The sequence below is a fragment of the Pelecanus crispus genome, chromosome 2 (assembly GCF_030463565.1).
Source record: "Pelecanus crispus isolate bPelCri1 chromosome 2, bPelCri1.pri, whole genome shotgun sequence".
Lineage (NCBI taxonomy): Eukaryota > Metazoa > Chordata > Aves > Pelecaniformes > Pelecanidae > Pelecanus > Pelecanus crispus.
Genome location: NC_134644.1, coordinates 155,033,083 through 155,059,159, shown reverse-complemented (window position 1 = coordinate 155,059,159; position 26,077 = coordinate 155,033,083). Strand labels below are relative to the sequence as shown.

At 42.3% G+C, this 26,077-nt stretch overlaps 1 protein-coding gene across 1 annotated transcript in view; it reads left to right on the top strand.

The window, feature by feature from the left end:
• Positions 1 to 2,192: 2,192 nt before the first annotated feature.
• The window catches only part of RSPO2 (R-spondin 2), a 109,151-nt gene continuing 85,266 nt past the window's right edge, over positions 2,193 to 26,077 (top strand). The window contains exon 1 of the mRNA XM_075704747.1: positions 2,193 to 2,286. Within this exon, the coding sequence (XP_075560862.1) occupies positions 2,193 to 2,286 (94 nt within the window). The remainder of the gene's footprint in view (positions 2,287 to 26,077) is intronic.

Here is a 26,077-nt window from a genome sequence, read left to right as displayed (position 1 = left end):
TATAGTACTACTACTGGAGAGTAGACAAGTGTAAAGAAGGGCAGCCCAGGGGTTACAGGACTGTCTGAAAACTTGGGAAACTCAGGATCAAGTTTTGACTCTCTCGCATACCTCCCTTTCGATTTCAGGCAAGTTATTTAGCCTCTTTGGAACTCAGTCTTCCATCTGCAAACTGAGGATGCTGATGCTTCTCTGCTTCAGAGGAATTTTATAATGATAAATACCATCAAAAGTTCAGAGGTCTTAGGATGGTATGGTAAACACCACACAGTCAGACTTCATTTGTCTGTGGTCAGGTTGTCCAGGCCATGGATGAAAAGCCAGCTTGGATCTAACACGATTTATGAGCTCAGGCACAGTGCCACGTGAATGCAGTTATGCTCTTTCTAGGGCCAGCTCTGCTCTGGAAACAGTACATCTGCTTTTGTGAGAACCTAGCTGGCTCCATCCCGAGGCAGCTCAGGTATTTCAGCACCACATTCCCACAATCAGAAGTGCTGGGAGGTGGAAAGGAGCAGGAACACCCAGCACAGAGTCAGCCTGGATCCAGCTGGCTTTATGAGACCTGGCTTTGTGCCCGCTGCGCCAGAACCCCGCTGCCTCCCCAGCTTTTGCAGCACCTCCTTAGTGCCCCAGGTCCCATGGGGCTCGTGAGGTCAGGCACAGCAGGTCCAGCGCCGCGACCAAGGAGCCACGGTCTGTCGGCACCTGCAGCGCTGGGGAAGAGCCTGCGAGCAAGGAGCAGAGAGATCAAATGGCTCTGTGGGGTCAGTGTAGTTGATGCTATGAGGAATTAACAGACCCTCCTGCATCAGAGCCAAATTCACCTGGAACTTCTTGGGTGTTCCCTTGTTTCATTCTCTTATCTGTAGTATTAGGGTTCCTGCTTTACCAGCTTTACAATACTTTTGCCAAGTAGAGATGAGGCTAGAGACAGCTAAAAATCACTTACTGAAGTTATACTTTAGGACTTGAAGAGCCATCTTCTCAGTGATGAAAGTGGCCCTTCTAAGAAGAGTCTTTGGAATATGGAAGATCAGATTTTAGGAAGCTAGAAGAAAAGGAGAGGAAAATAAATGGATCAGGGTCTTAAAACCAGGGACGAGAGAAAGAAAGAGACTTAATTATCAAACACTGCGGGAAGAAAGAAAAAAAAAAAAAAAGAAAAAAGAGAGAAGTGAGCAGGACAAGGTTTCCGAAGGCTATAAGCAGTGCAGGGAGGCGACGAGCAGGCTTTGCGGGGAGCGGGGGCGGCCCGCCGAGCAAGAGCCTCCAGGCAAAAGCTTCGGCGGCTGCCGGGGCGGGGGGCGCGGGGCGGGCGGGCGCTAGGGCCCGGCGGGGGCGGGGACGGGCGGCGCTAGGGCCCGGCGGGCCGGGCCGGGCCGGGCCGCGGCACCACCTCCGCGCCGCCGCCCCGCACCCCCGCGGAGCCCGCACGGCCCCGCTGCCCCGGCCGGCAGCCCCCGCCCCGCCGCCTAAGGGGAGCGGGCGGGGGCGGGCGGCCGGGGGAGCGGAGGAGGAGGAGGAGGAGGAGAGCGGGGGGGCCCGGCGCGGGCACCGCCTGCATGTGGCCGGCAGCCCCCGCCGAACCCGCGCCCCGGCGGCCGCCGGCCCCCGCCTGCCCGCGGGGGGCTGCCCCGCGGCGCGGAGCCGCTCTCCGGAGCCGGCGGCGGGGCGGGATGGCGGCGGGGCCGCGCCGCGGAAGGTAGGGGGGGCGGCTTCGCCCCGCCGTGCCCGCGACCTGAGCGCCTGTGGGCGGGGTGCGCCCCTGCGCCGGGATAAATAGCGCTTTCCCTCGGCTGACAGCCCGTCCCCGGGGCGCACGGGGGTGCCGAGCGGCAGCGCTCGTCCGCTGCTTGCGGGAAAGAGTTGGGGCTCTCGGTGGCTCTGCTCTGTGGCTCCCCACCCGCGCCTTGGCTCTTCCTCGGTTTCTTTCTCGGGGAGAGCCGGGAAGGCAGGAGCCAGGCTTTCCCCCGCTCCTCTCCCTGCGGCGCAGGGGAGATGCTGGAAGCGGCTCCGAGTTGGCGGCGCCCGAGAAGGGCAGCGGGAGGCGTGTGAGCCCCTGCCGCTCCCCGCGGCAGCCGCTGCCCCGCGGCGCTCCGCCGGCCCCCGCCTCGCCCGGCGCCGCTCGCAGCCCCGCACGCCGCCGGCCCCCGCCACCCCTCGGAGGCTGCCCCCCCCAGCGGCCCAGGATGCAGTTTCGCCTCTTCTCCTTTGCCTTGATCATCCTGAACTGTATGGATTACGGCCACTGCCAAGCCGGCCGCTGGAGACGCAGCAAGAGAGGTGAGCGGGGGCGCCCGCCCGGGGCGGCCAGCGGGAGTGCTTGCGGGGCGGGCGGGGGGCTGCCCGGGGACTGCGTGCCCGTCCCCTCCCCGCCGGGGAAGCGGGGCTCTCCGGCAGCTGAGCCGCCCCGGCGGCGGCGAGCCTGGGGGCGCGGGGCCGTGCCGGCGCGGAGCCCCCCTCCGCGGGGCTGCCCGGCGCCCTCCTGCTGGGGAGGCCGGGCCGGGAGCGGGAGGAGCGGCGTGGACGTGAGCTCCGGGCCGAAAAGGACCGGCCGGAGCGGCGCGGCTGCTCCGCAACCCCGCCTGGGGCCGCCGCGGCCGGGGCCGTCGAGCGGGAGGTGCGGGGCCCCCCGCCGCGGCCGTGCCCTCCTCCCCCGGGGGTCTCGCTGGGGGCTGCCCGCCGCGGGCAGGGCGCTGCCGGCAGCCGCCCCCCGCCCCCCGGGCCGCAGCGAGCAGCGCAGGTCGCCCATTTCGCCGTCGCACCTCGAGAGGCAGCTTGCAGCAGCCGGCGCTTCGCTGTCAGCCCGTGCCGCTGCGGCTGGCGTGTGCGTGGGGCGGCCTTTGCGGCCGCCTCCCGGGCGCGGCCGTGTTTGCCAGGCAGGGAGGCGGCTTCTCCCCTTGCACCCCCCGGGCGCCCCGGCCCCGCCGTGCCGCTCCCGCGGGGCTCGGCCGGCTCAGCCCGCGGCGGCGGAGCGACCGGGGGCACTTCTGAGCCGGCAACGCTTGCTCAAAGCCTGCGGATCCCGTTGAGGGGGAAAAAGAGAGAAACGGTGCGTTAGGGTCCAATCTGTTTCCCGAAGATGCTAGTGCTGGAATTACCGGAGTTGAGGAGTCGGAGCGGTGAAATGTGCCAGTACAGCACCCATGTGGACGCGAAGGTTACTGCAGCTCTTCCTCGGCTGTCAGGGTTGCCTGGGGGATTTTTCTTTTTCTTTCTTTTTTTTTTTCTTTTTTTTTTTTTGCTTGGGAGGGGGCACACCTTCAGTATAACTTTTTTTTTTTCTTAATTATCCACATATTCTGATTTATTTTGCTGTCCCTTTTCCTATTACGTTCTTGGCCGTATCTCGCTTCCCCATTTCTAAAGTTAGCTGAAAATCAGGTGGCTCAGCTGCTGAGATATCTGTGTTTCTGAAAGAATTGCACTTTTACTGCAGTTATTTGGAAGGGGAGGTAGCTAACATCTCCAGCGTTAAGCCGGTACAAACAGTAATAAAACTGTGAAAGGAAAATAGTTTGCACTTTCATGCGTATGTCACCTTCAGAGTAGGTACAAATAAAATTGTAAAGCAATTTAATTTTGGTGGTTTTTCAACAGATGGTTTCCAGAATTTAATTTTTGTGTGTGTGGCTAAAACGATAGCAGTCCTTTAAAGTGACCAGACTATCTGTGCTAACAAAGGGTATACTGTGTCTTTAATTAAATGTGGAACTACTTAGAGTGCTGGCTAGACAGTGGAGGGTGATAGTGGTATTTCTGCTTTACAACAAGGCTTAAGGATTGCATTGTGGGAGTACTGAAATGAATAGGCATCCAACTCAAGTTGTGTGAATTGTCCTCCTGCAAAAACTTAAGCTGGTTTTAATTGGTCTCATGTTCACTGATTGATCTGAGACCAATTGTTGTGCTTGTTGAACAGTTGGCTTTTCCAAAGGAGATTGATTTAAATTAGTTTTTAGTTTAGTTATTGGATAAATAACATCAGTATTGACAGTTGACTTACTGGCACTGTTTTGTGCTATCACCTAAGGGTTTTGTTTTGCTCTTTGAAGAATGCAGTCTTTTTCAGTTAATAAGTCTAAAGAAGTAAGCGTAGCCAGTTCTAAACACTGAAAGCAAAATCTAAGAATGTATTCAAATTATAATAGACATTTGTCATGACACGTGCAGTCTGAAGTAATGCTTTCGTACAGGACTCAAAATTCCAATAATTTCACAATTTTTCCATATCCCATCTGCAAATAATCAGGCCTTCACTGTGGGGTACTGGCAGTTAAAATTTCTCTGGCATTCTGTTTTGTCTGTTACATGATCTCAGATGCTCCATAATATCATTTTCTTAATGAAATAAAATTTTTGGCATAGATTAAGTCTCCTGTGCAGTAGAAATCAATTGCATTCAGTCTGGAATTATGGGCAAATATCATGTGTAGATGATTTTTTTTAAAAGCAGCTAAATGCACAGTAAACTTTAAGTATATATGCCTGTGTTGGAGTTAGCGTGGATTTCTAGCTGATGTAGAATACTCTAGTAAACAAGAGTTTAGTAAACTTGGGGGGACGTTCCCAGATTTCTTCATTTCCCCTTCCACTTTCAACCCTTTCCCAAACCAAGGTGTGCAACACTGCAGTAGCAGCGGAATGAAAAATTAAAGTTTAGAATGTGGTTCCTACTTGGTATTGATTTGTGTTTTCTTAGTCAATGTCACTTTATTAAAAATTATTCAGTAAATGCATTATTATCAACAGATTCTGCTAATTCCACTGCTGCTCTTAGTTACTTTTGCAGCTCATTAGAACATTGCTTGCCTAGCTGGCTCAGAGCAGAACCTTGCTTCCCTTGAAACACCCCAGCAAATTCTCCCTTTGGAAGTCTCTGTCCTGAGCAGGTAATTACGATTACTTGCCTTGCCTTCAGAAGCTATTCTGAAACATATTTAAGGGTTACATAGCTTAAAGGTCAGTGGTGTAATCTCACAGCTGGCTTAGCCTCATATCAAAGCACCTCCTTTCCCTTTCTTGTTTAATTCTATAACTTGATTTTTCATTTCTCTTGGATACCTACTTGCTTATTCACTTCTGTCCTGTTTTTGGCTGGCGTAGAGTTAATTTTCTTCCCAGAAGCTGGCATAGTGCTGTGTTTTGGATTTAGGATGAGAATAACGTTGATAACACACTGATGTTTTAGTTGTTGCTGAGCAGTGCTTACACAAAGTCTAGGGCTCTTCAGCTGCTCATACTGCGCTGCCAGCAAGGAGGATAGGGGTGCACAAGAAGCTGGGAGGGGGACAGCCAGGACAGCTGACCCAAACTGGCCAAAGGGCTATTCCATACCGTATGACATCATGCTGAACAAAAACTGGTGGGGTTCGCCTGGGAGGTGGGGCTGCTGGTCGGGAACTGGCTGGGCATCAGTCAGCAGGTGGTGAGCAATTGCATTGTGCATCACTTATTTTGTATATTCTTTTTTCATTATTATTATTTTCCCTTCCTTTTCTGTCCTATTAAATTGTCTTTATCTCAACCCACAAGTCTTACCATTTTTCTGTTTCTCTCCCCCATCCTACTGGGGGGAGTGAGTGAATGGCTGTGTGGTGTTTAGCTGCCTGCCAGGTTAAACCATGACAATTTCAATGAAAATTTTTATCTTTTCTTTAGATTTCTCTTTAGCAGCCCAGTATATGGGCTTAAGCTGCGCCAGGGGAGGTTTAGGTTGGAAACTAGGAAAAATCTCTTTACGGAAGGGGTGGTCAAGAATTGGAACAGGCTGCCCAGAGAGGTGGTGGAGTCACCATCCCTGGAAGTGTTCAAAAACTGGGTAGATGTGGCACTTTGGGACATGGTTTAGTCTAGTCTACCCTTGATTGGCTTAGAGTAGACTTGGTAGTGTAGGTTAATGGTTGGACTGGATGATCTTAAAGGTCTTTTTCTGACCTAAACGATTCTATGATTCTATTCTATAAGCTGAGCAGCTTCATGTCTTAGCATTTCACTGAATATCACAGGGCACATGAAAGACCAGTGGTTTTTCCCCTTGTCTTTGAGACATGATAAAAACATTCCCAAAAAGTACCACAAACCAAAATGGGAGTATATAGAAATGAAGACTGTCAGGGTGGCTTACTGGGGGGAGTGATGGTATTCTGCAAAAGTATTGACAGAAAAGAATATAGGGTTCATTGTAAACAACCATCAAAAATTAGATGCTAACAAAATTCCCTGAGGAAAAAAAGTCAATGTAACAGCAGTGCCTGCATTGATGGAAAGACTTAACTGCAGTAGAGAAAGGCTCTCTGGAGTTGGTGAGACCAATGTTACACATCTGGAGGACAGTTAACTCTTTGGCTGTGGGTTAAGACTTAAAATCTTACGAGGAAGCTGTACTTTGAAATACTTGCTTTCCTCAGGTGTTACATTAAATGCTTGTGGCAGAATTTGTAAAAGAACTGAGACGTGTTAACACTTTCTGGAGTAATTTCCCAGGTACATGTGATCAGTGGTAAAGCTTTGGAGGGTAGCTTCTGTTCCTCAGCCCCTTACTACTTAGGATAGTTAGTTATTAAACATCCTTTATATACACATCATTATTACAGTAGTAAGAATATCCTGACACTGTAACCATTGAAAAGTCAAAACTTTTAAACTTTTCTGGCTACTTATGCTCTGTTATCTTGTGAGTCTGAGGAAGTTTCTTAAACTAAAATGCCAACAGAAGTCAAAACTTCTGTGTGAATGAATGACTGAATACCGAACTAGCTAATGGTGCAGTGTTACTGAGGATAATCGATGCTCAAGTGGAGCATGAAAATTTGCAGAAGAGATACTAAAAATGCCAAGAGCAGGATTCAGCATGAAAACAGACACCTAAGTTTAGGTGCTTGATTCAGCTGCCCAAAGAAGGTTTCTAGTGCTGCTTGTGATATTTAAAAGATATCCTTGGGGCCTGGCATGCACGTGACCTTCTTGAACAACCAGAGGCCAGGCAGGGTACCCTGCAGCGAGCCATATGCACCTGACACCCTTAGGTGTCTCAAGGCCCTTTATGGTGGAAACTGAAAATGGGGAGCCTATGCTAGTATAGCATTGCTCTATGTCTGCTTTCCCTTTCCTGTATCCATCCCTTAGCTTCCATTACAGGTTGCTTGGGGTTAGGATACTGGGGTAGATGGGTGTGTCTGGTCGGACCTTGAAGTCTATGCTTATGCTTTTGTAGTAAAACCTGCAAGATGATTTACGCTGTGATGAAGAACTTACATTCGTCTGCTTGATAAACTTGGCTTAATTTTATGTTTTCCCTTTTCTGGCGAAGGGGGTGGGATGTATGTTTTTCAAAGCCTGGCTGAAACCTGTTACTAGAGCAGGTCAAAATGCATGACAAATGCCAAAAGTGAGGTTGTATATTAATATAGGGAAGCTATGATGATAACAGCAAGAATGCAGTTTTTCACTTCAGTGTATAATTTACAGTATACAGGCCAGCATTACTATGATAAAGTATGTTAGCATGGTGTTTTACATAACTTGCTTTTAATGAAAAATATGACATTATTTAAAAGCTAGAAAGTGGAAAAGTTGGTCATTATCAAAATTCAAGGCATAAAGAAATAAACAATGGCCTTTCTGTAAGCTGTTTTTTTGATTATCTTTTTTCTTTCTCTTGCTGCTTCTGCCAAGAGTCTGACTACCCCATGGAGGTCTGCATTTCATTTCTGATCATCTGGCTAAAAAGCCTTAACTAACCATAGATTAGTGGGGACTGTCTAGTCAAACCTGCAGATCATCACAGGTTGCCAGCTTTTCCCAGTGCACTGTACATCAAACTCAGAAGGTCATAGCTGACCATAACATCCCTTTCCAGAAATGCATCCTTGATTAAAAATGCCAGGGGCGGGATTCATGTGACTACATGTAATTATCTGTAACATGAATGTCTGCATTGGCTTTTATAGTTGATGCTCTGTAGTGCTAGTTGGTACAGTCCATGAAGCTGTTGGTACAATTAACTCCATCCTACAGTAGATGCCTGCCTTTGATCACATAAAGCATACCCCAAACTCAATAAATATTAAATAAGATGACTTGATTACATCTATCTATAATCGAAGTGTAGTTCAGATATACCCATCTTCATTGTTAGCCCCTGAAGTAAGCTGAAATCAATTCCAAATGAGAAGGAATCCACCACATCCAATCTTCTGGACTTTTATTAAAATTACGTTTTGGTGTAGCTCTGTTAAAGTTGACAGATACGGTCCCTGAAATTTATACTTTCTCTTGTATTAGAGATTTATTTATCTTCAGGTATTTTTTAATACTAAATTAAATTCCTCAGGCATGCCCTCTCTTCACCTCAAAGTTTTGTTCAGGCACAGTTGGAGAACCTTTTGCATTTGTCTAGGCTCCAAGTATTTGCTAATCCTTTTCTTAGTGGAAAGCATGACTTCATACATGTTGGCTGTTGATGATGCACAAATGTAGCAGCTTGATCCTTTCATCATGGGCTGCTTTAGACACCAAAATTAGGTGTGGCCATGGTTTGTATACTCATTGTCTTTGTAGTACTTGTTTAGCAGGTGCAGTGCTTTGGAAAGCATCAGTCGGGTGCTACAAAGTCACTTTGTGCATGCAGAGTAGATCTATCGCTTTTTGGGGCAGTAGTGCTGGGTTTAAAGCCTGTTAAATCTCTTACCAAGTAATTTTTGGTGTAGGGTGTGGAATAAGCTTGTGGTATGACTTTTTGATACTCATATTCTGACTAATACATCTTAGGAAGTGAAGTGTCAAGTGGATCTTGCTTCTGAGCATCATCAGGCAGGTGCAGAGTTTGGGTCATACACCTGTTTCTCCTGTCTACACGATGGCTTTGTCCAGCCAGCTCCATACATAAAGGCCACTTACTGACCCGTGTTTACTGTTGTACTTGTTGAACTTCATATATCTGTGGGCAGTAAGGTAAGTTGTGAGCATGACTTGAAACCTAGCTGCCACACTTTATCCTCTCTACATCTGGCTGTTCCAGCTCTTGCATTCATGAGATGAACCACCCTGTCCATTTTCACTAATACTTTTTCAAAACTCTGAGGAGAAATTAAGTTGAAAAGGATCAGGGTGGTGGTCTCTCCAGTGTATGCCTCAAAAAGGCAGATGATGGTGCAACACAGTGTCAAACACTGGAGAGGCAAGAGTGAAAGAATGAGTCTGACAGACACTCTAATTAATGTCACCTTTCCAATACAGTTTCTGCAGTGGCGGTGGGGGACAGGAAGGAAGAATTACAAGAAATTGGTGTTTGTACATAATCCCATTTCAAAATACTTAATTGATGTGAAAGCCGGTGTTCTGAGCACGGAATGGAGATGAGACGACTGTAACTCATCTAAAATGGAGTAGCACAATACTTTCCTCTGTAGATCTTCTGAGACTACAAGGGTTTGAGACCTTAATTGTATGTCTTTACTTTGGAATTGCTCTATCTTAGCACCTTGATTTCGAAGCTATGCACATCTCTGACCATTATCTGTCAAACTGTGGTCCATGGAGCAAGTGCTAGCATTTTCTGGATGTGTACAGGACACATCACCTTATCCTTGTGTTTGTACTTAAATACTCTTGAATGCAGCACTCCAGGGAATATATGTTCTATGCTTTAATCTTACTCTATTTTGATGCAATTACTTATTGCTTAAATGTGAAGTTGTCGCTTCAAATTTCTTTTTAGGTGTGAAAGACTGGTGATTAAATTTCCTGGCCTTCCGTCTTGTTTGTGGACTTGAATGTGCTTAATAAGGCAGAGTGCTAGGTCCTGCACTTGGGTCACAACAACCCCATGCAACGCTACAGGCTTGGGGAAGAGCGGCTAGAAAGCTGCCTGGCCAAAAAGGACCTGATGATGGTGGTTGACAGCTGGCTGAACATGAGCCAACAGTGTGCCCAGGTGGCCAAGAAGGCCAACAGCATCCTGGCTTGTATCAGGAATAGTGTGGCCAGCAGGAGCAGGGAGGTGATTGTGCCCCTGTACTCGGCACTGGTGAGGCCGCACCTGGAATACTGTGTCCAGTTTTGGGCCCCTCCCTACAAGAAAGACATTGAGGTGCTGGAGCGTGTTCAGAGAAGGGCAACAAAGCTGGTGAAGGGTCTGGAGCACAGGCCTTATGAGGAGCGGCTGAGGGAACTGGGGTTGTTTAGCCTGGAGAAGAGGAGGCTGAGGGGAGACCTTATCGCTCTCTACAACTACCTGAAAGGAGGTTGTAGTGAGGTGGGTGTTGGTCTCTTCTCCTAAGTAACAAGCGATAGGACGAGAGGAAACATCCTCAATTTGTGCCAGGGGAGGTTTAGATTGGATATTAGGAAAAAATATCTTCATGGAAAGGGTTGTCAAGCAGTGGAAGAGGCTGCCCAGAGAGGTGGTTAAGTCCCCATCCCTGGAGGTATTTAAAAGACGTGTAGATGTGGTGCTTAGGGACTTGGTTTAGTGGTGGATTTGGCAGTGTTAGGTTTGTGGTTGGACTCAATGATTGTAAGGGTCTTTTCCAATCTAAATGATTCTATGATCCTATGTACAAACTGTGAAGAGTGAAAGAACATAAAAATAAGGAATAAAATTGTAGTATGGGGCAGAAAGAGGTTTGGCTTTTTTTAAGGGAAAGCAGAGAAGCAACTGGTATTCTAGGTACCTTTATTATGTGATTGCAAAGCAAGGGGAGGTTTTTAAGACCCCATCTGCCAAGATGTGGTGAGCAGTGAAAAAAATGTTCATGCTCTCTGTTTCACTGTAATAGGAGAAACATCTTTTGATAACAAATCTTGGCATCCAGTAAATAATCAGTTATGTATTTCTTTTTGAAATTTGAATTTCAGTAGAGCCAAGTATTTGATGTATCTGGAAGACTTTGTCATTTTGTAAGGGAATGGAATTTATGCTATCTGCTCTCATTCCTTTTTGTTGTTGTTTTAATGGGATGCTTGTATGACTGTAACAAGGAAAGTGTAAGTAATTACAAGTAATGTTTAGAAAAGACATGCATTGTGTAATTACATTTCAAAATAAACACTTCTAAGTGAATTATGAACATTATTTGAAGAGGGTAAGAGCAAATCTCATGTGTGGTTAACATAGGTGCAAAATACTATGAAGATCCTTCTAGTAAGATCTTCTGTTTTTAAAAAGTAATTTTTGCTCTCTAGGATTTTAAAAATGTAAATCTAAAAATAATCTAGAGCATATGGTTTAGGGGTTGAGAGTCTTAAATTTACCTTGCAGAAACTCTTGTCTATTTTTTTGAATTGTCAAGATTTTCTCCATCTTGATGAAAAACTGACTCAAACATAGATGTAGTGAGATGGAGGAAGGGATCTAAAAGATAAATAGTGTTTGTGATGTTGGCTTTTAGATACTGCCTGAATTGGTGCTTTTTTTTAATCACTGGGCAGTTGCATGAACACAAACTCCCAAGTAGACCATATGCAGCAATGAAGACAATGTCTATGCCTTTTTATATACTGGGAAAAACTTGTACTGATTTACACTGCAAAGGGACAACAGTGTTTGTGTCAGAGAATTGCAGTGATGCGGCAAAATGTAAACTTCCTGATCCAGACACACTGTTTTCTTTTTTGAGTTGAAATCCTGGCTGAAATATGTTACCCACAAATATATGCTCTGCACTAGTGTATGGTCTTTTTAGCCGTATGGTTGCCACCTTTGAAATACCAAAAAAACCCCCGAACTAGCCACATCAGACAAATGGCTGTTGTGCATGCACAGATTAATCTGCACATGTATAGCAGTGCTGACAACACCCAGCACGTCCATACTAAAACTTGTTGGGCAAGTTGGAAACCATTAAAACAGCAACTATGCTTAGCAAAGATAGGTGTTACTGAGTTGCTCTTGCTTCTTACTTGAATTACTACAAAAAATGTTGGTAGATATGTTTTCATTATAAACCTACTGACTTACCTAGTGATTCCACTGACAAGCATGTAGCTAAGACTCTTTGGAATGGGAATTAAAGTTTCATCATCTTTCACTTTATCTATATGGAGATAGTACTTAAGGATCCCAGCTGAGGTGAGGTCCTGTAGTGCCGGCCCTACTTAAACAATAACCTCTGAATTAAGGTCGCCAGAGCAGCATCTGTCCTGGATTTCCCCCCACTAGCTGAAATGTTCTTTGGCCTTTCATTACAGCTAGTTCAGACCTGGTTTAGGTCTCTTTTTCACAATACATGCTAGTAACGTGATGGACATGGATTCAGTTTTGACTCGGCAAAAGTCACTGTAACTCAGAAGGATCACTGTAATGCACCCAAGGTACGTTAGGTTGTGTTCACAGCACAACACAGCACCTACTTGTTTTTAGTTTAAAGCTGTTGCCAGTCATAGCAAAATACTTACAAATGGCTTCTGATCTAAGATGCTTCACTCTTGCAAGTGACCTAAAGCCAGGGAGCATGTTATAGAGGGTTTGCATATTGATCTGTCCTCATGGAATTACATGCTTTAATGTTTTTATCAGGAGCATTCTCAGGAGGTGGTTTTACCTCTGCATTTGCTCTGTCATCTCCAAAATGGTGAATCTTCTCTTCCCTACTTTGTTGAATGGTCATTTGTGAGGAAAGTTGACTTTCTGAGGGATATATGAGGGACAGTGCCTTTTGGAGTAGGGCAGTTGTGTGCCTTTGCTGTTGTGATCTACTCCTGTGGCAACAACTGATGACAGGACAGTTCTTCAACTTAGGCTCCTTGCCTGGGCCATCAAAAATATACCTGGCCTGCAAGCGTCTCTCTTGGTGATTTTTAAGATGTTCAGAAAATACTGATTGCACATGGGCAGATCGCCTGTTTTGTGTCTGTGTTGTCTACCTGATGTAGTTTGGTGCTGGAAAGTCTGCCTTGCTGGTAAGAGGGTATGCTCAGGAAGTCAGAGGGATTGCTTTCATTGTTAGTCTTTCCACGTGTAAAACTTGGTTAATACTTGGTTAATAATGTTAACCAAGTTAAAACTTGGTTAATAATGTATGGTAATAGAAAACAAATCCCTGTTTTATGTAAGTGCTAAGCAGTGTTCCAGTGTGAAATGTTAATATTATGGCAGTATGGGAGTTAATAATGGAGGCATCTAGCTGAAATGGTGCTTCTTGACAGGTGCTTTGGCTTCCAGCTGTATTTCTTACAGCACTGCTGCAGTATGCTGGAGTGCAACAGCTTCCCTGATGCTGAGAAGACAGTGGGTCATGGTTTCTCTTTTTAGCTAATGAAACTGCAGAATTAAAAGTGCTTATCGTAACTTTTTTAGTCAGTCTCAGATTTTGTTGAACTTGTACCGGGTCTTCAAAGGTTTTTTTGAGAATGGAGTTTTAGGAAATGTTTGTGGCTGTAATTGGAGAGTAAAATAAGAAAAACCCCCAAAGTTTTTGTAGTGTTTAAAGTAACTATTTTTTTCTATAAAGCTTCCTTTGATTCAAGTTGACTGTGTTTTGTTCATGGTTTTTTAATACAGATTGTTGTAGAAGGAGAAAACTGCTTTGATGCAATTTGTGTGTTGTGAAATTGAGAAGCAAATCTTCTGCAAAATCTTATATTTAGGTGAATAGAACCTGTAGGCCACTTAGTGCTACACAGTGTGTATCTCTACTGCTGTACAGACGTGTAGTAGTAAAAATACATGCTTCTTTTGAAGGGTTCAAGTAAGCAAAACTGACGCAGGGTAGGAGAGGAAGAGGAGGTGGCAGAATAAGCTTGTGATTAATGGTTTGGGACAAAGTTGGGTGTCTGATCCCCAGTTTTGATTCTCAGACTTGTCCATGTTCTCTGGATTGTGTTGCTTCTCAGCATTGAGGGCAGGTACCAGCACAAAAAAAAAAAGTATTTCCTCCCTTTCAGATAGCAGAGTTCAGCCTTATCTGTATCTCTCTCAGCAAGAAGGTCAACAACTTTCCTGTTATCCATTTCTTTCACATAATCTCTGCAACCCAATAGAGAGACTTCTATATTGTGTCTAAGGGAATCTAGTTTTGCTCAACTTTGGGTACAAGAAGAGGATATTGTCTGTTCTTCTGCTAAAAATGTCTTCCTATTTTCATGTTGTGCCGGCAGTATTCTGGAAATTACCCCCATCCAGGGGGACCTCAACAGGCTGGAGAAATCAACAGGAACCACATGAAGTTCAACAAGTGCGAAGTCCTGCACCTGGGAAAGAATAACCACATGCATCAATATATGCTGGTGGCCACCCAGCTGGAAGTGGCCCTGCTTGAACAGGGTGATTGGACCAGATGACCTCCAGAGGTCCCTTCCAACCTCAACCATTCTGTGAAAGGTGGTTTTGCAATGTATTAGGTATCTAGCTTGTGCCTACTTGGTTTTAGTAATAGTCAGCCATGGAAGGGAAACATGGAGAGTCCATTCCCTCTAGGAATTCTTGGGATATGTGACTGAATCACGTGCAGTTGCAGTCACCCTAACTTTGTTGGAGTACTGGGATCAACCCAGAGGAGCTTCCTGGTATTAGCAGTGACACAGGGCTTCCCAGCTCTATCACTTCCCCTCAACAAGACTCCCAGTCTCGAAGTCTTGAAATAGCACCTGCTCCACCTCTTACTTCCCCTCTCCCTCCTATGCACACTTCCATGCAAAACAAGCTGGTGATGCACAGCGGAAATGAAAGGTAAGAGGCAAAATCAGAGGGAAGGTGAAAAACTATAAGTTTGTCTGGGTGATGTGAGCCATTTAATGTTATCATAAATTAACATTCTGTATCATGCTAATTTTGATTCATACGAGTTCCTTGGTCCGCCATTTTTTTCCTTTCCAAATATTTACAAATATCAAAAAGGGCATTGTGAATGTAATGATTAAGATACTAGATCTAACTCTGGTCTTGCTGATTTTGTTGTAAATCTGGGGGTACTGTCAGTCTGACTCGGATACAGTGTGTATTTCTGAAGTGGTGCTTGCTCAGGTATATTGTTGTCTCACACAATATTACTGTCAGAACCTACAGAAAGACTGAAAGTGAGGCACTGCTGGTTTTTAAGAGTTGTAGTTCGCTTTGCTAATGCTGTATTTGAGAACTCAAACTCTTTTTCATTACTTCCAGTTCTTTCCATCAGACTCCTGGAAAAAGTCTTGCTGCTTCCAACTCTTATTTCAGTTATTGTAACATTAGCAGTGGCATCAATATGGAGGGTTTTTTCAGCTTTTGGAAAAGGGTTGAAATGTGACTATTAAACCTGAATCTGAAGACAGACTTGGTTTCATATTGTTTTCTCTTAATAGCTTTCCAAGCAGCCGCTAAGTGAAACTACTTCATATTGAGCCTGGTGTAATATGAGGCTCATTGGGTAAAATAACATTAGTGTGTGCTACTTAAACACACTCTGGAAGGCTTAAGGAGGAGAGGAAGGAAAATATTTGAAGAGATCAACTGGATGTGGTTGAATACAAGTAATGTCACCTGAGAAGGATTAGAATTTGCCAAAGCTTGACCTGAAGGAAGACCTCCATTTAGGGCTTGTGTTCCTACAAGATCAGCTGCAGTAGTTTTTCCATGCACAGTTTTCTACCAGCAGTCATACAGTGAGAGAGTCCAGTAATTTACTTGGCTTCTGTGTCTCAGCTGCAGTAAAGTTGTTTTTTTTTTTTTTTAAAAAAAAATCCCAGTTTAACATTCCTTCTCCTTATTAGCTGCAGCTGGCTTTTTCTAATTACTAAAGCCTTAACATTTTTTTCATCTATGTTCTTTTGCTTTTATCCTCGCTGGGAGCTCAGTGTACACACTCTAGCTGATAAACAGCTACACGTGTAGTTCATATCCTCAGATATGGACAGCTTCAAAAAAAAAAAAAAAGTGAATTGACACTTCAAAATCCAGGAGAAGACCCAGTGGAGTGGTTAGTAGCAATGGTACTTCATCCACCGTGGTCTTTGTTTTCTGATTATGTGGGGTTAGTGAACCCCGTGGCCTCGTATTCTTAATAACATGTGTACTATGATGGTGTCTTTGAAAATCACTTATTCTTCTGTTTTGTGATTGTGTTTTGGAGTGCTCAGGACACTTTCCCATGCACCCCTCACTTCAGAGAGGTATCTCTTACAGGTGTAGAAACTGAATCCCGGGGTTATAAAGGCCTGAGTTCCTCCATAAGGTAAAATAAGGTAAAATAGAATAAGGATTGGAGATGCTTAGCACCTCTGAAAAAACAAGCCATAAGTGATTTTTTTTTTTTACTTGACCCCGCTATGAATTGGGATAGAAATAGAATAAAATGAAAAGATTGCTTGCACCCACTTCATGTGACTGTGGATGTTTACCACAGCAGGCCACTATAGCCATTCCTGCTAAATCTGAGATTTGACCATTGCAGGGTGGAGTAGGAAATACTTTTATATAGAAATAAAAAAAAAAATTCTTATTAAGATTAGAATTTTTCAGAGGAACTAATTCATCTTATGCTTCTAGGTTTAGACTTGAGTATTACAGAGTGGGAGTACCCTTAGTGTGGAGATGAGTTTGCCTTTACCAACAAGAGGTTTCTTATACCTTTCTTTAAAGCATTATTGACCACTGCTGGAACGAGCAATTTCCATGTAAAATTTTCATTACAAAGTTTCTGTTTCTACAGAAAATGGTAATTGACTCTAGATTTTTGTGAGGTTCAGCATAGCATGTGCCTTTCTGGGCGTGATCTTTCTTCTTAAAAATACTTCAAGTCACAGTGAAGCCTGGCAGATAAGCAATGAGAAAAAGCACACAACAAAATGCGGTGCTGTGGAGGACCAGCATATGTCTCAAGGGACTTGGACTAAAGTTATTTAGTGTCAGAACTTTTTAGTGTTATCCTTCTTTTGCATTTACATCTCACGCTGCTAACCTATGAAATTGTGACTAAGCATTAACCATTTTGTTTAGCCACAAACATAGTTGACTTATTTTCATCACTGCTTGTTACGGTGTTAATTTGTTTCTTGATTTTTGTCATTCATGCTTAGTTTGTAACAGAGACACTATCTCTTCTCTCCTTGTAGTAACCGTGTAGAGATCTGCATGATATTCTACTGTATGGAATAATTTCTCTTTTGTTTACATTTGTTTAGCCAAGGAGAAATCTGATTAGCTGAATGCTCTTGATAGTATTCAAGTACATCCTAGAGCCTTGCATTTGCTGTTTGATGTTCCATTTTACAGCTTTACTTAAATGCTCTGCAGGGATTGTGGTTTAGTGGTGAGAGCATGAAATTTGAATCCGAGGTGCCTGGTTCTCTTACCAACAGAGCTGGTCAGTCTGTTTAAAACCAGATTCTTCTACCCCACCACCCCCATAATGGATTTTTGCATGTGTGTCTGCAAAATTGGTTTTTTTTGTTTCTTTATTTTCTTAAACAAATGTTGAGCATTCACAGCTTAAACAGGAACTGCAAGTTTTTATTTCACTTCTGTGCCTCAGTTCCTCTGGTGCAGAGGGTAGTGTTTTACCACAGTGCAGTTTAAACTGTACCAGTGATTTTCATGGCTAAGAGGTCCTAGAATGTTGACCTCTAGGCATGTATATGGTTATTATGGAGGATAATAATGAGTTTCCTGCCCCCAAATTTATTGACTGAGCAAACACCTGCATGTAGACCATTGCATCCATGGCAATGATCTAAGAGATTTAGAAAGCGTTGGCTTTATCTGATGTGAAGTCTTCTGCGTTCTCATGTCTCCCAGAGATGAGATAGCAAAACCCGTGTGACTCTGCATCTCTGCTCTGCAGCATGTGGAAATTATTGCTGGTTTTTTAATGACAAGATATGTGTCCAAAAAAGTATTTAAATGGGGTTTTATCTTGACATATTTTATTAACTTTCAGATACAAGGGATGGAGCTCTTCATATTCAAGTAGGCATTTGCAGTAGGCTGACAAAATCCTGTAAGAACAATTTATATATTCATAAAAAACAGATTATGTTTTATTTTATAGTAGAATAAGATAATTATATGATCAGATTTTGAAAATGATGAGAGGCTTGAGGCACCTCAGACTTGGGCTCTGAAATTAAGATGTTTGAGGCCTGCATTTAGAGATACTTAGCTGAATACCTACTGACTTTTACTGTAACTTATCTGAAAATGGAAGCGTAGCTTTAAACATTTAAGGCATTCTCAAAATTAAGAAATGTATATCTAATATTAAGAATAAAAAAATGTTTATATAGCATATTTGTCTTTACCTCCTGAGAGTTGCCAGTGTCTTGTCTTTAATTCTCGAGTCCCTTATTCGCATTACAAACTCTGTCATGTGAGCCAAGTGGCTTTTAGTTGTTTATAAACATGACTTGCCTGTTTTTAAGACTGTATTTGCATTTCCTCAGAATAACCAAAGAAATTCAGTACCCCCTTGCCAAATACTAATTTTAATTTCTGCTTGGAATGTGCTGAACGCTAAGCACCCAGAATGCACAGGTAAGCTTAATATATTTTTATTTTTTTAATCATCTTTATGAGGGAATTCTGATTTGGATTAAAAAAAGCCCTATAGCCATTAAGTGTCATTCTTTCTGGATGAGACCCAGCCTGCTGTGATTTAAGTGGATCTGAAATACAGGAGCTACTTCATTTAATTTTGTTTTTTTAATGGTATTCCTGCAAGATGAGGAGATAAAGCTATACATATCTGAACAGCAAATGAGCTCCATCTGTTCTAGTTCAAGATTCTAAGTCTGGTCCATCATCATTGTTTGATGTCTCAAACTCTGCCTTGGGCTGACAACAGGGAGGATGACAGAAGGTTTGGTGGATGTTTTGAATGTGCTAAGTACATGCAGGATGTAATGCACAGTGCTGTTGGATTGAATTACAGTGACATCCTGCAGCTAAGTGTATATTTGTGTAGTGTGGAAACAGTGAGAGTTTGAGTTGTCTTTTCCATACATCTTTCTGTAACTCAGATACATTCATATGTGGTAATATATGCATATTTCCAGAGTTATAATTTTCCAATCTGGTGTTTCTCCACTATGTGCAAAGACACCTATTCTGCTCTTCTACCTTCCCCATTTCTAACTAGATGGCTTTGCTCATGTGCAGTTTTAGCATAATTTTTAGCTTTTATTCTTCTTTCATGGTTTTCCCAAGTTTCTATAAGCTCTTCTTTCTTGTCTGCAAAATCTTCATTTTCTCTCTGAGCTTGTTGCTGAAACTTCCATATTTATTGGAAGTATCACCTTCTTCCTGTCTCCCAGCCTCCAACCCCCCCTGTATTTATTGAAAATTATTTTTTTGGTTCATTTTTGTTTTGGAAGAAAACTTTGTAGGAAGTTTTGAAGTCTTTTAAAATTTCATAATTTGAATTTTTTTAAAAGCTCTCTCAATTATGTTCAGTTTTACTGAAGATTTAGAACAGGAGGACTACAATGTTAAGGAGCTGTCTCAGGATACAGAAGAAATGTTTACATTTCCTAACTTTCAGCCTGTGTGACCTTGGTGATTTGTTCAGTCCACCTCCCGTCCCCATCTTTCTTCATCTGGAAAATGGGACTACACATTGGCTCCTGGCATAGACCTGTAACAGCACTATAACAGTGAAGACTCTCCACATCTCTTAGATGAAATAAATTAATTTCTGCTATCTAGTTTCCTGTTTCTGGTTATATTCTGCTACATACCTTTTTTTGTTCTGATATGTATAACTTGGAAGACCTGTTCTTTAGCATTCATTATTTTCCACTTCTAGTGCCTTTATCCAATAAGTTCTTTGCAAGCTTTCTCCATGAACAGCATGATGGTCAAAAGCTCATACTTGGACTTCAGAGCAGTGTACTGTTATTTGTTTAAACGGCTTTGTAGGTTCTTTAAGTCAAAGATATAGGGACAATTCTGGCCTTATGAAATTAATGGCACATCTTCTGTTGATTTCAGCAGAATGAGAATATCACCATTGGTTCACAAGTGCCAGGTACAATGCTGTGACAGTTGGATATGGCTGTCAACAAACTTTGCTTATCCAGTGATTTTTTCCTGGGTTCTGGTAGGACTGTGTTCCTTTGCTTATTTGCCTGGTGCTTTCCATGTCTTATGTATATTATAATGAGGCGTTAGGTACCTTAGAAGTAGCTGAGGTGAGTTGGAAAACAGGCTGTTTCCAGGACAGAGCCAAGCTTGCTACTAATGCTCAATAAAAATAAGAGAATAGTATTTCCTTTAGGTTTCTGAATTTTATTTACTCAGCATAGTCTTAGCATGTGAAATCTTCTGTGCATGAATGAGATTTAGTAACATAGTCTTGTTAGCATTGTTTCAGACTTGGCAATAAACAAACTATGCCCTTTCCAGCCTCTCAGTAGATAAATGCTTCATATTTTATTAGAACAATTTGGCTCCTGACATGAACTGTAGGCCCATTAATCCTGTAATATAGTGAATAAGATTGGAAAAATACAGGATGTAAATATGTTCTTCATTACGCACTTTAATACTAACCAGATATATAGTGTGCATTCTAGAACATGGTAGTCAGAGTGTACTAAGCAACTAGCAAATTGTTGACAAGGCTCATCTGCTATTGGTTTATTTTGGGGTTAAGAGCAAAATGCCTTAAGAAATTTCAACTGTTTGACATTATACGTTGATGCCTATCACATCTTGCTGGACATAACTTAAATAGATAGGGCCAGTGGCTTTATTACCTTCAACTCAGTATTCTTCATTGGATCCAGAAATAAGACAACTTAAAGAATATGTGAAGAGTTCTTCAGTAAGTCTTACAGAAGAAAAAGACTTCTCAATTATGAGAATGGTTACATTTTTACATTGGGAATAATTATAATAAAATAATTCTAGTCAATGAAGCAGTAAATCCAAGCTCTTCTATTTTACCATGATCTTTTAATCTGGGACTGGTTTTCCTTCCCAAGTTTAATCTGAGAGTTACTCAGATCACTTAAGAAGTAGGAAAGAATAAATTCCTATTGATACCATAGCATGTCCTACAAGAATCTTAGAAGTGATGATCATAATGGTCTCAGTGGCCACAGGTTCAGTGAATTAGTTGGTGTTATTCAGTGGGAAAAATGGACCTCCAAACACTGGGCTCCAAACTGGAAAATATACTCTGGTGAACAGCCTGTGTAACTTATCTGTAGCTTATCCATGAGGACCATGCAAGGGGAAAGGAAGCTTGAAGGCCTTTGAATAGAGTTTTAATTTTCCTATGCAATATTTTCCTCTTGGATTGGTATTAGCACTGTCAAGGTGCCAGACTTTTGCCTGGAATTTTTGAAGCAGAATATTGATTAAGGGCCTTCATTATATGTGATATTTCAAAACTTTTTGAAGTCTGTAATTCCAGAAATGGACCCACTGTGTACTGCAGAGTTTCACATTGTTTATATTGAAAGCTATCATGTTTTTTATAAAGTTTCCCTTTCTTTCCCATGGAGTTCATCCTGAAGGCATTGCAGTGCATTGGCTTCCAGGATAGACAGACTTTCAATACACTTGCATTAGTGAAAGGACAGTTCCTTTATAGATGAAAAAGGAGGCATTTTTTGGGGACTACCTAATTGATGCTTAATTAATTACTTATAATGCTGCAAAATTCTGGTATTACATTAGTCTGCTGCCATATTACTTTCTTTCTTTTCTTGCAAGACAGCACAGCAGAAATTCCAGATCATTCAATAATGGCATTTGTAAGAACAAGTCAAGTTCCGGGACACCAGCAACTGAGCAGTAAAAGATGCAGTGAAAGAGAATTTGTAGCCTTACTTTGTCCCTTTCTTAAGCCTTATAGTTTTCCTTTAGGACCAAGATCACTATGCTTCCACAGCACAGAGATGCTAATTTGGAAAAATGAGCAAAGGAACCAGTGTATTTGGTGGAGGAAAAAAAAAGTGTTTTCCAGTGGTAGGGGAGGTTAAGCAGAGAAATAGGAGCAAAAAAACCCCAACCTTTTTCATGAAAAGCAGACAACTTTCTATGAAAGTATCATTTAGTAAAAAGAAAAATAATTGCCAAACAAGACATCAGCGTAGAAGCTTACAAGCAGCCATAGAAAACAGTATCTAATTCATTGGTATGGGATTTTGGGGTGCAGTTTTTACTAGGTCTGACAAAGTGTGTTGTGATCTCTTTAGAATGAGATTTCACGGAAATATACTAACAGCCTGTGCACAGATTCAGAAAACATTCCTCTATTTGAAGTGGTTTAGCAAAAATCGTTTATCCATTAAATCAAGAATTGTGTTTAGGCTGCAGGACCTGATGGCCCACATAATGTGCACCGGACTCCTAGCAGTCATATGTAAATTGTAATCACTCTCAGCTGTGTTATAACAAATAATTGGAAACTTAATGTCTACCAGCAGTGGTACCTGTATCTGTAACAGTAGTAGACATTCCTCTTGCAATTCCTTAAAAAAAAAAAAAGACAAGATCCCTCAGAAAAAGTTGTTTAGATTTTTTTTCTTTTTTTTTACTGCTTTTTTTAAAGCTGCTGTTGCAGCTTGGCTGCCTGTTGTCCATGTTGCAGAGTTTTCTTTGAACAAAAGCCAGTCCTTTTTTGGCAAGTACTTTGCCATTTGAAGAACTGTCAGTAGGGAGAGATGCATTTTTGTGTTGGTACAATGATGATTTTAACAGCTTGCTAATGCAGTGGAGGACGCTCCAGAAACACTCCTGGATACAGCTGTCCTTGCTATGAACTGTGCATTGTGAATCCCAAGGCATTGTACAGTGCGCAACTCTGTCGCAACTCTGTCTTGCCCACTGCGTTGGCTTTCATATTGGTTGAAAGACCTGTAAACTCTTCTGCAGTAGCATTTGCTATCACTCCTTGCTCACTTTGTGTGTGTGGGATGCAGAAGCAATGAAAAAATTGCACCCTATGTTCTGTAGAAAGATCGCCTCTGTTTTTGTAATGTTACCCAGTCTATTGGAATTTTCCAGATATTGAATTGAGGAACCAATTGAATTGAATCTACTCAAATGTATTACAAGACCTGGCAGAGTAGCCTGAAGGTAGGGTTGTGGTGGATAGATAATATAGTTGTGCACTCCTCTTAAAAACATAAAGGACATATTTATGTGAAAAATTGTGACTAGCTGAAGCAAAGTAGTAATGAGATCTCTTGAAAACTATCATTATGTTTTAACTTTAATTTTAACTGAAATATAAAATGAGAAATCTTTTTTTTTTTTTTCCCCTCAATAGCCATGTCTGAGCAGATGTAACAATTTTGATGTTCTATAGTTAGCCCAGTAATTAGCTGATGATTGCTTGGCAAACAAGCCAACAAATCCAGAATATAAAGAGTAGAGTGACTCATCTGAGAACATTTGCTGTGTATTATATTTTATTGTTAATTCTTGGTTATATGATTGCTATATGAAGTATTCAAGGTTTTATAACTACAGAAAGGAGAGAAAGTTTAAGAGCTGGTTTTCAAAGGAGGGTCCTTTCTTGGGTTCACGTGGAGATGACTTTTCCCTTTCCCATTCAGAATAAAGCCAATGAGGCCAAAATAGGAAGGAAAAAGCTGTGATAGTGTCACTGTAAAGTTGCAAGTGATGGTATCTGCTTGATTAAGCATTTAGCTAGGAACCTTACATTCACCTAAGTCTGGCTTCAGCTTTGTTTGTAATATTTAACAGGCTCTGGTAAGTATTACCTGCCAACATCTTCCAGCATATGTTCATCTCATCTTGGTCTCCTCCTGAGCTGAACCAAGCCAGTGATGGGCTCAGTGTGACACAGGTCTGCTCAACAAAGAACCTCACACATCTTCATCTTCGTGGCCTTGTAATACTTCACAGGCTGAAGACTGGCATGTGAGAAGAGTCTTAAATGCAATGTCCTTTCTTCCCTCCCATTTTCTTCAATGTATCTACTTCTAGTGGCCAGCATATGAGTGAGATATTGTATTTGTGGACTATCAGATTCCCTTAGATCTCGTAGCAAAAGCTCATGCTTTTTAGTGCTAGGTGTTATTATTTTAAATTGAACATGGTGTCATGTGGATTTGAAAATTTAAAGTTTTCAGTAAGACAAGGGACTTAGTTCCTTTACTCTTATTTGTATCTTTGAAAATCTTTCTTCTTAACTACTTGAGAAATTTACTAAACCTGGTGGGTTTTGCATTTTAACTGCATTTCCCAGTGATAGAAGGCCAAGTAAAGATAAACAAGCTGTCCTGTGTTGCTTTCTTTTTAGTTAGTCTCTGCTGTGAAGGTTTTGACTTCACATACATATCCATATATGCATAAGTACACGTGCAAGTGCAATGCAGATATACTTCTCTAAATATCTCCTAAGCTTTACTTCCTTGCTGTTTGTTGTTTGGATAGGATGCTTTGTGAGAAGATAGTCACTTGATCCTTGAGTGTGCACCCTGATCCTTGCCTCTTGGGATCTTTTATTGTAGCCCTGATGTTGAAGTAAGGTATATGCAAGGGGTTTTCTAGGCTCATACTGAACTCCACTGAATTCAGGAGCCATGTGTAAGACTGATGCCTAATTGCTTTAATCAGGAAGTCCAAAAGAGTGTAGTAAAGAAAGGAAGGTGGGAAAAGATGATGCTGGGGTAAGAGCAGAATGTAGCACCAAGAGGAAGGAACAGTGAAGAAGGCAGTTTTTATTATGGGAGGGAGATCAGCCGAGTTCAATAGTTTCATGTGTGGGATTCTTTTTAAAAATATTCATTTATAAAATTAAATGTAAATTCCTTATTTGGGAGTATTGTGGTTGAGTATGGTTATGTGTGTGATAGAGGATTGCGATGTGTACGTTTAAAAAAAAAAAAACAAAGCAAACTATTCAAAATATCAGGAGATTTTCAGGAGAAGCACCTCTTCTTTGACTTTAACAGCAGCTAAATTGTGTGTCCCTGACTTAATTAGTGTCAGTGCTATTTGGCTCTCATCATATTAATCTTCTATTTGTTACAGTTAGCTGAAATACAGTTCTTGACATTGTTTCAGTTTTAGGTGCTGATGACAAAGTTTGTGCATCTTATAAATTGCATGCAATGTGTAGAACTCTTATTAATTGGTGGTGGAAGTTACAATCCATATTTTAAATAAGTAGCATAATACAGCCATTCAGAATTACACCACAAAAAAGAGAGGGGTTTAATGGACTCCATATGTCTGCTTTTAGAACTGGTTGAGTAAAACTTTGCTATACCACATAATGGTAAACCATCAGTGCTATAATGTCTTTAGGGTCTTTTAAGAACCTTCTTTATAGACACTCTTCTGACAAAGATTAATTCATTAATGGATTCAAGCCAACAGTATTACGGTTTATATTGTTACAATAAGCAAGCGTCAGTGTTGGTTGCATTGTCCCTTTAAATTACTGAAAACTGAAATGTAATATTCCTGCTCCTGAGGAAAAACTCATTTTGAACAACAAGCAGCTTTTCAAGTGTATCACTTGCGTTTTTAACACAATTGTTTCAACGCATGTCTTAGTTTGTCATCTTTCAGAATAGAGATTACAAAGAGTAAAACATGGATATAGGATGCAGTCTTCCTGCATCAGTGGTAATTTTTTATACAGAAATGTTAATAACCAGTTCTTAAAAGTTATTTCATGGCTGAGCATTTAAATGAATCGGCTCTCTTCATAATTTTAAAGAAACTAGTGCTTGGGTACTAATGGGCAGCTAGCCTAGGGCCGCATTTTATAAGTGGTCTGATTGCCTGCTCTTCCCCACCCCCCCTCGCCCTTCACTCTCCCCCCCCCCCCCCCCCCCCCCCCCAAATAGTGCTTACACTTGGGAGTGTTTCCGAACCCACTGACCCTACATGTGTGCTGCCTGGCCTAGCCACTCCTTTCATAGTGAAAATCAGATCACTGGATTCTGTACCAACATTCCTGTGGGGAGCATGTTAAAAAAACTGTTGCGATCCCTCCTTCACTTCCATGCCTTTAGGCAGAGGCTGGTGAGGCATGTGCACACCCACATCATGTCAGAGGATGCGCTGCTTCCCTATTCAGACCTAGCTGGGTCTGCTGCTGCGTGGATCAAAACCACAGAGCGGCACTGAGACATCTTCAAGAGGGGGGACAGGTCGATGGACCCTGAG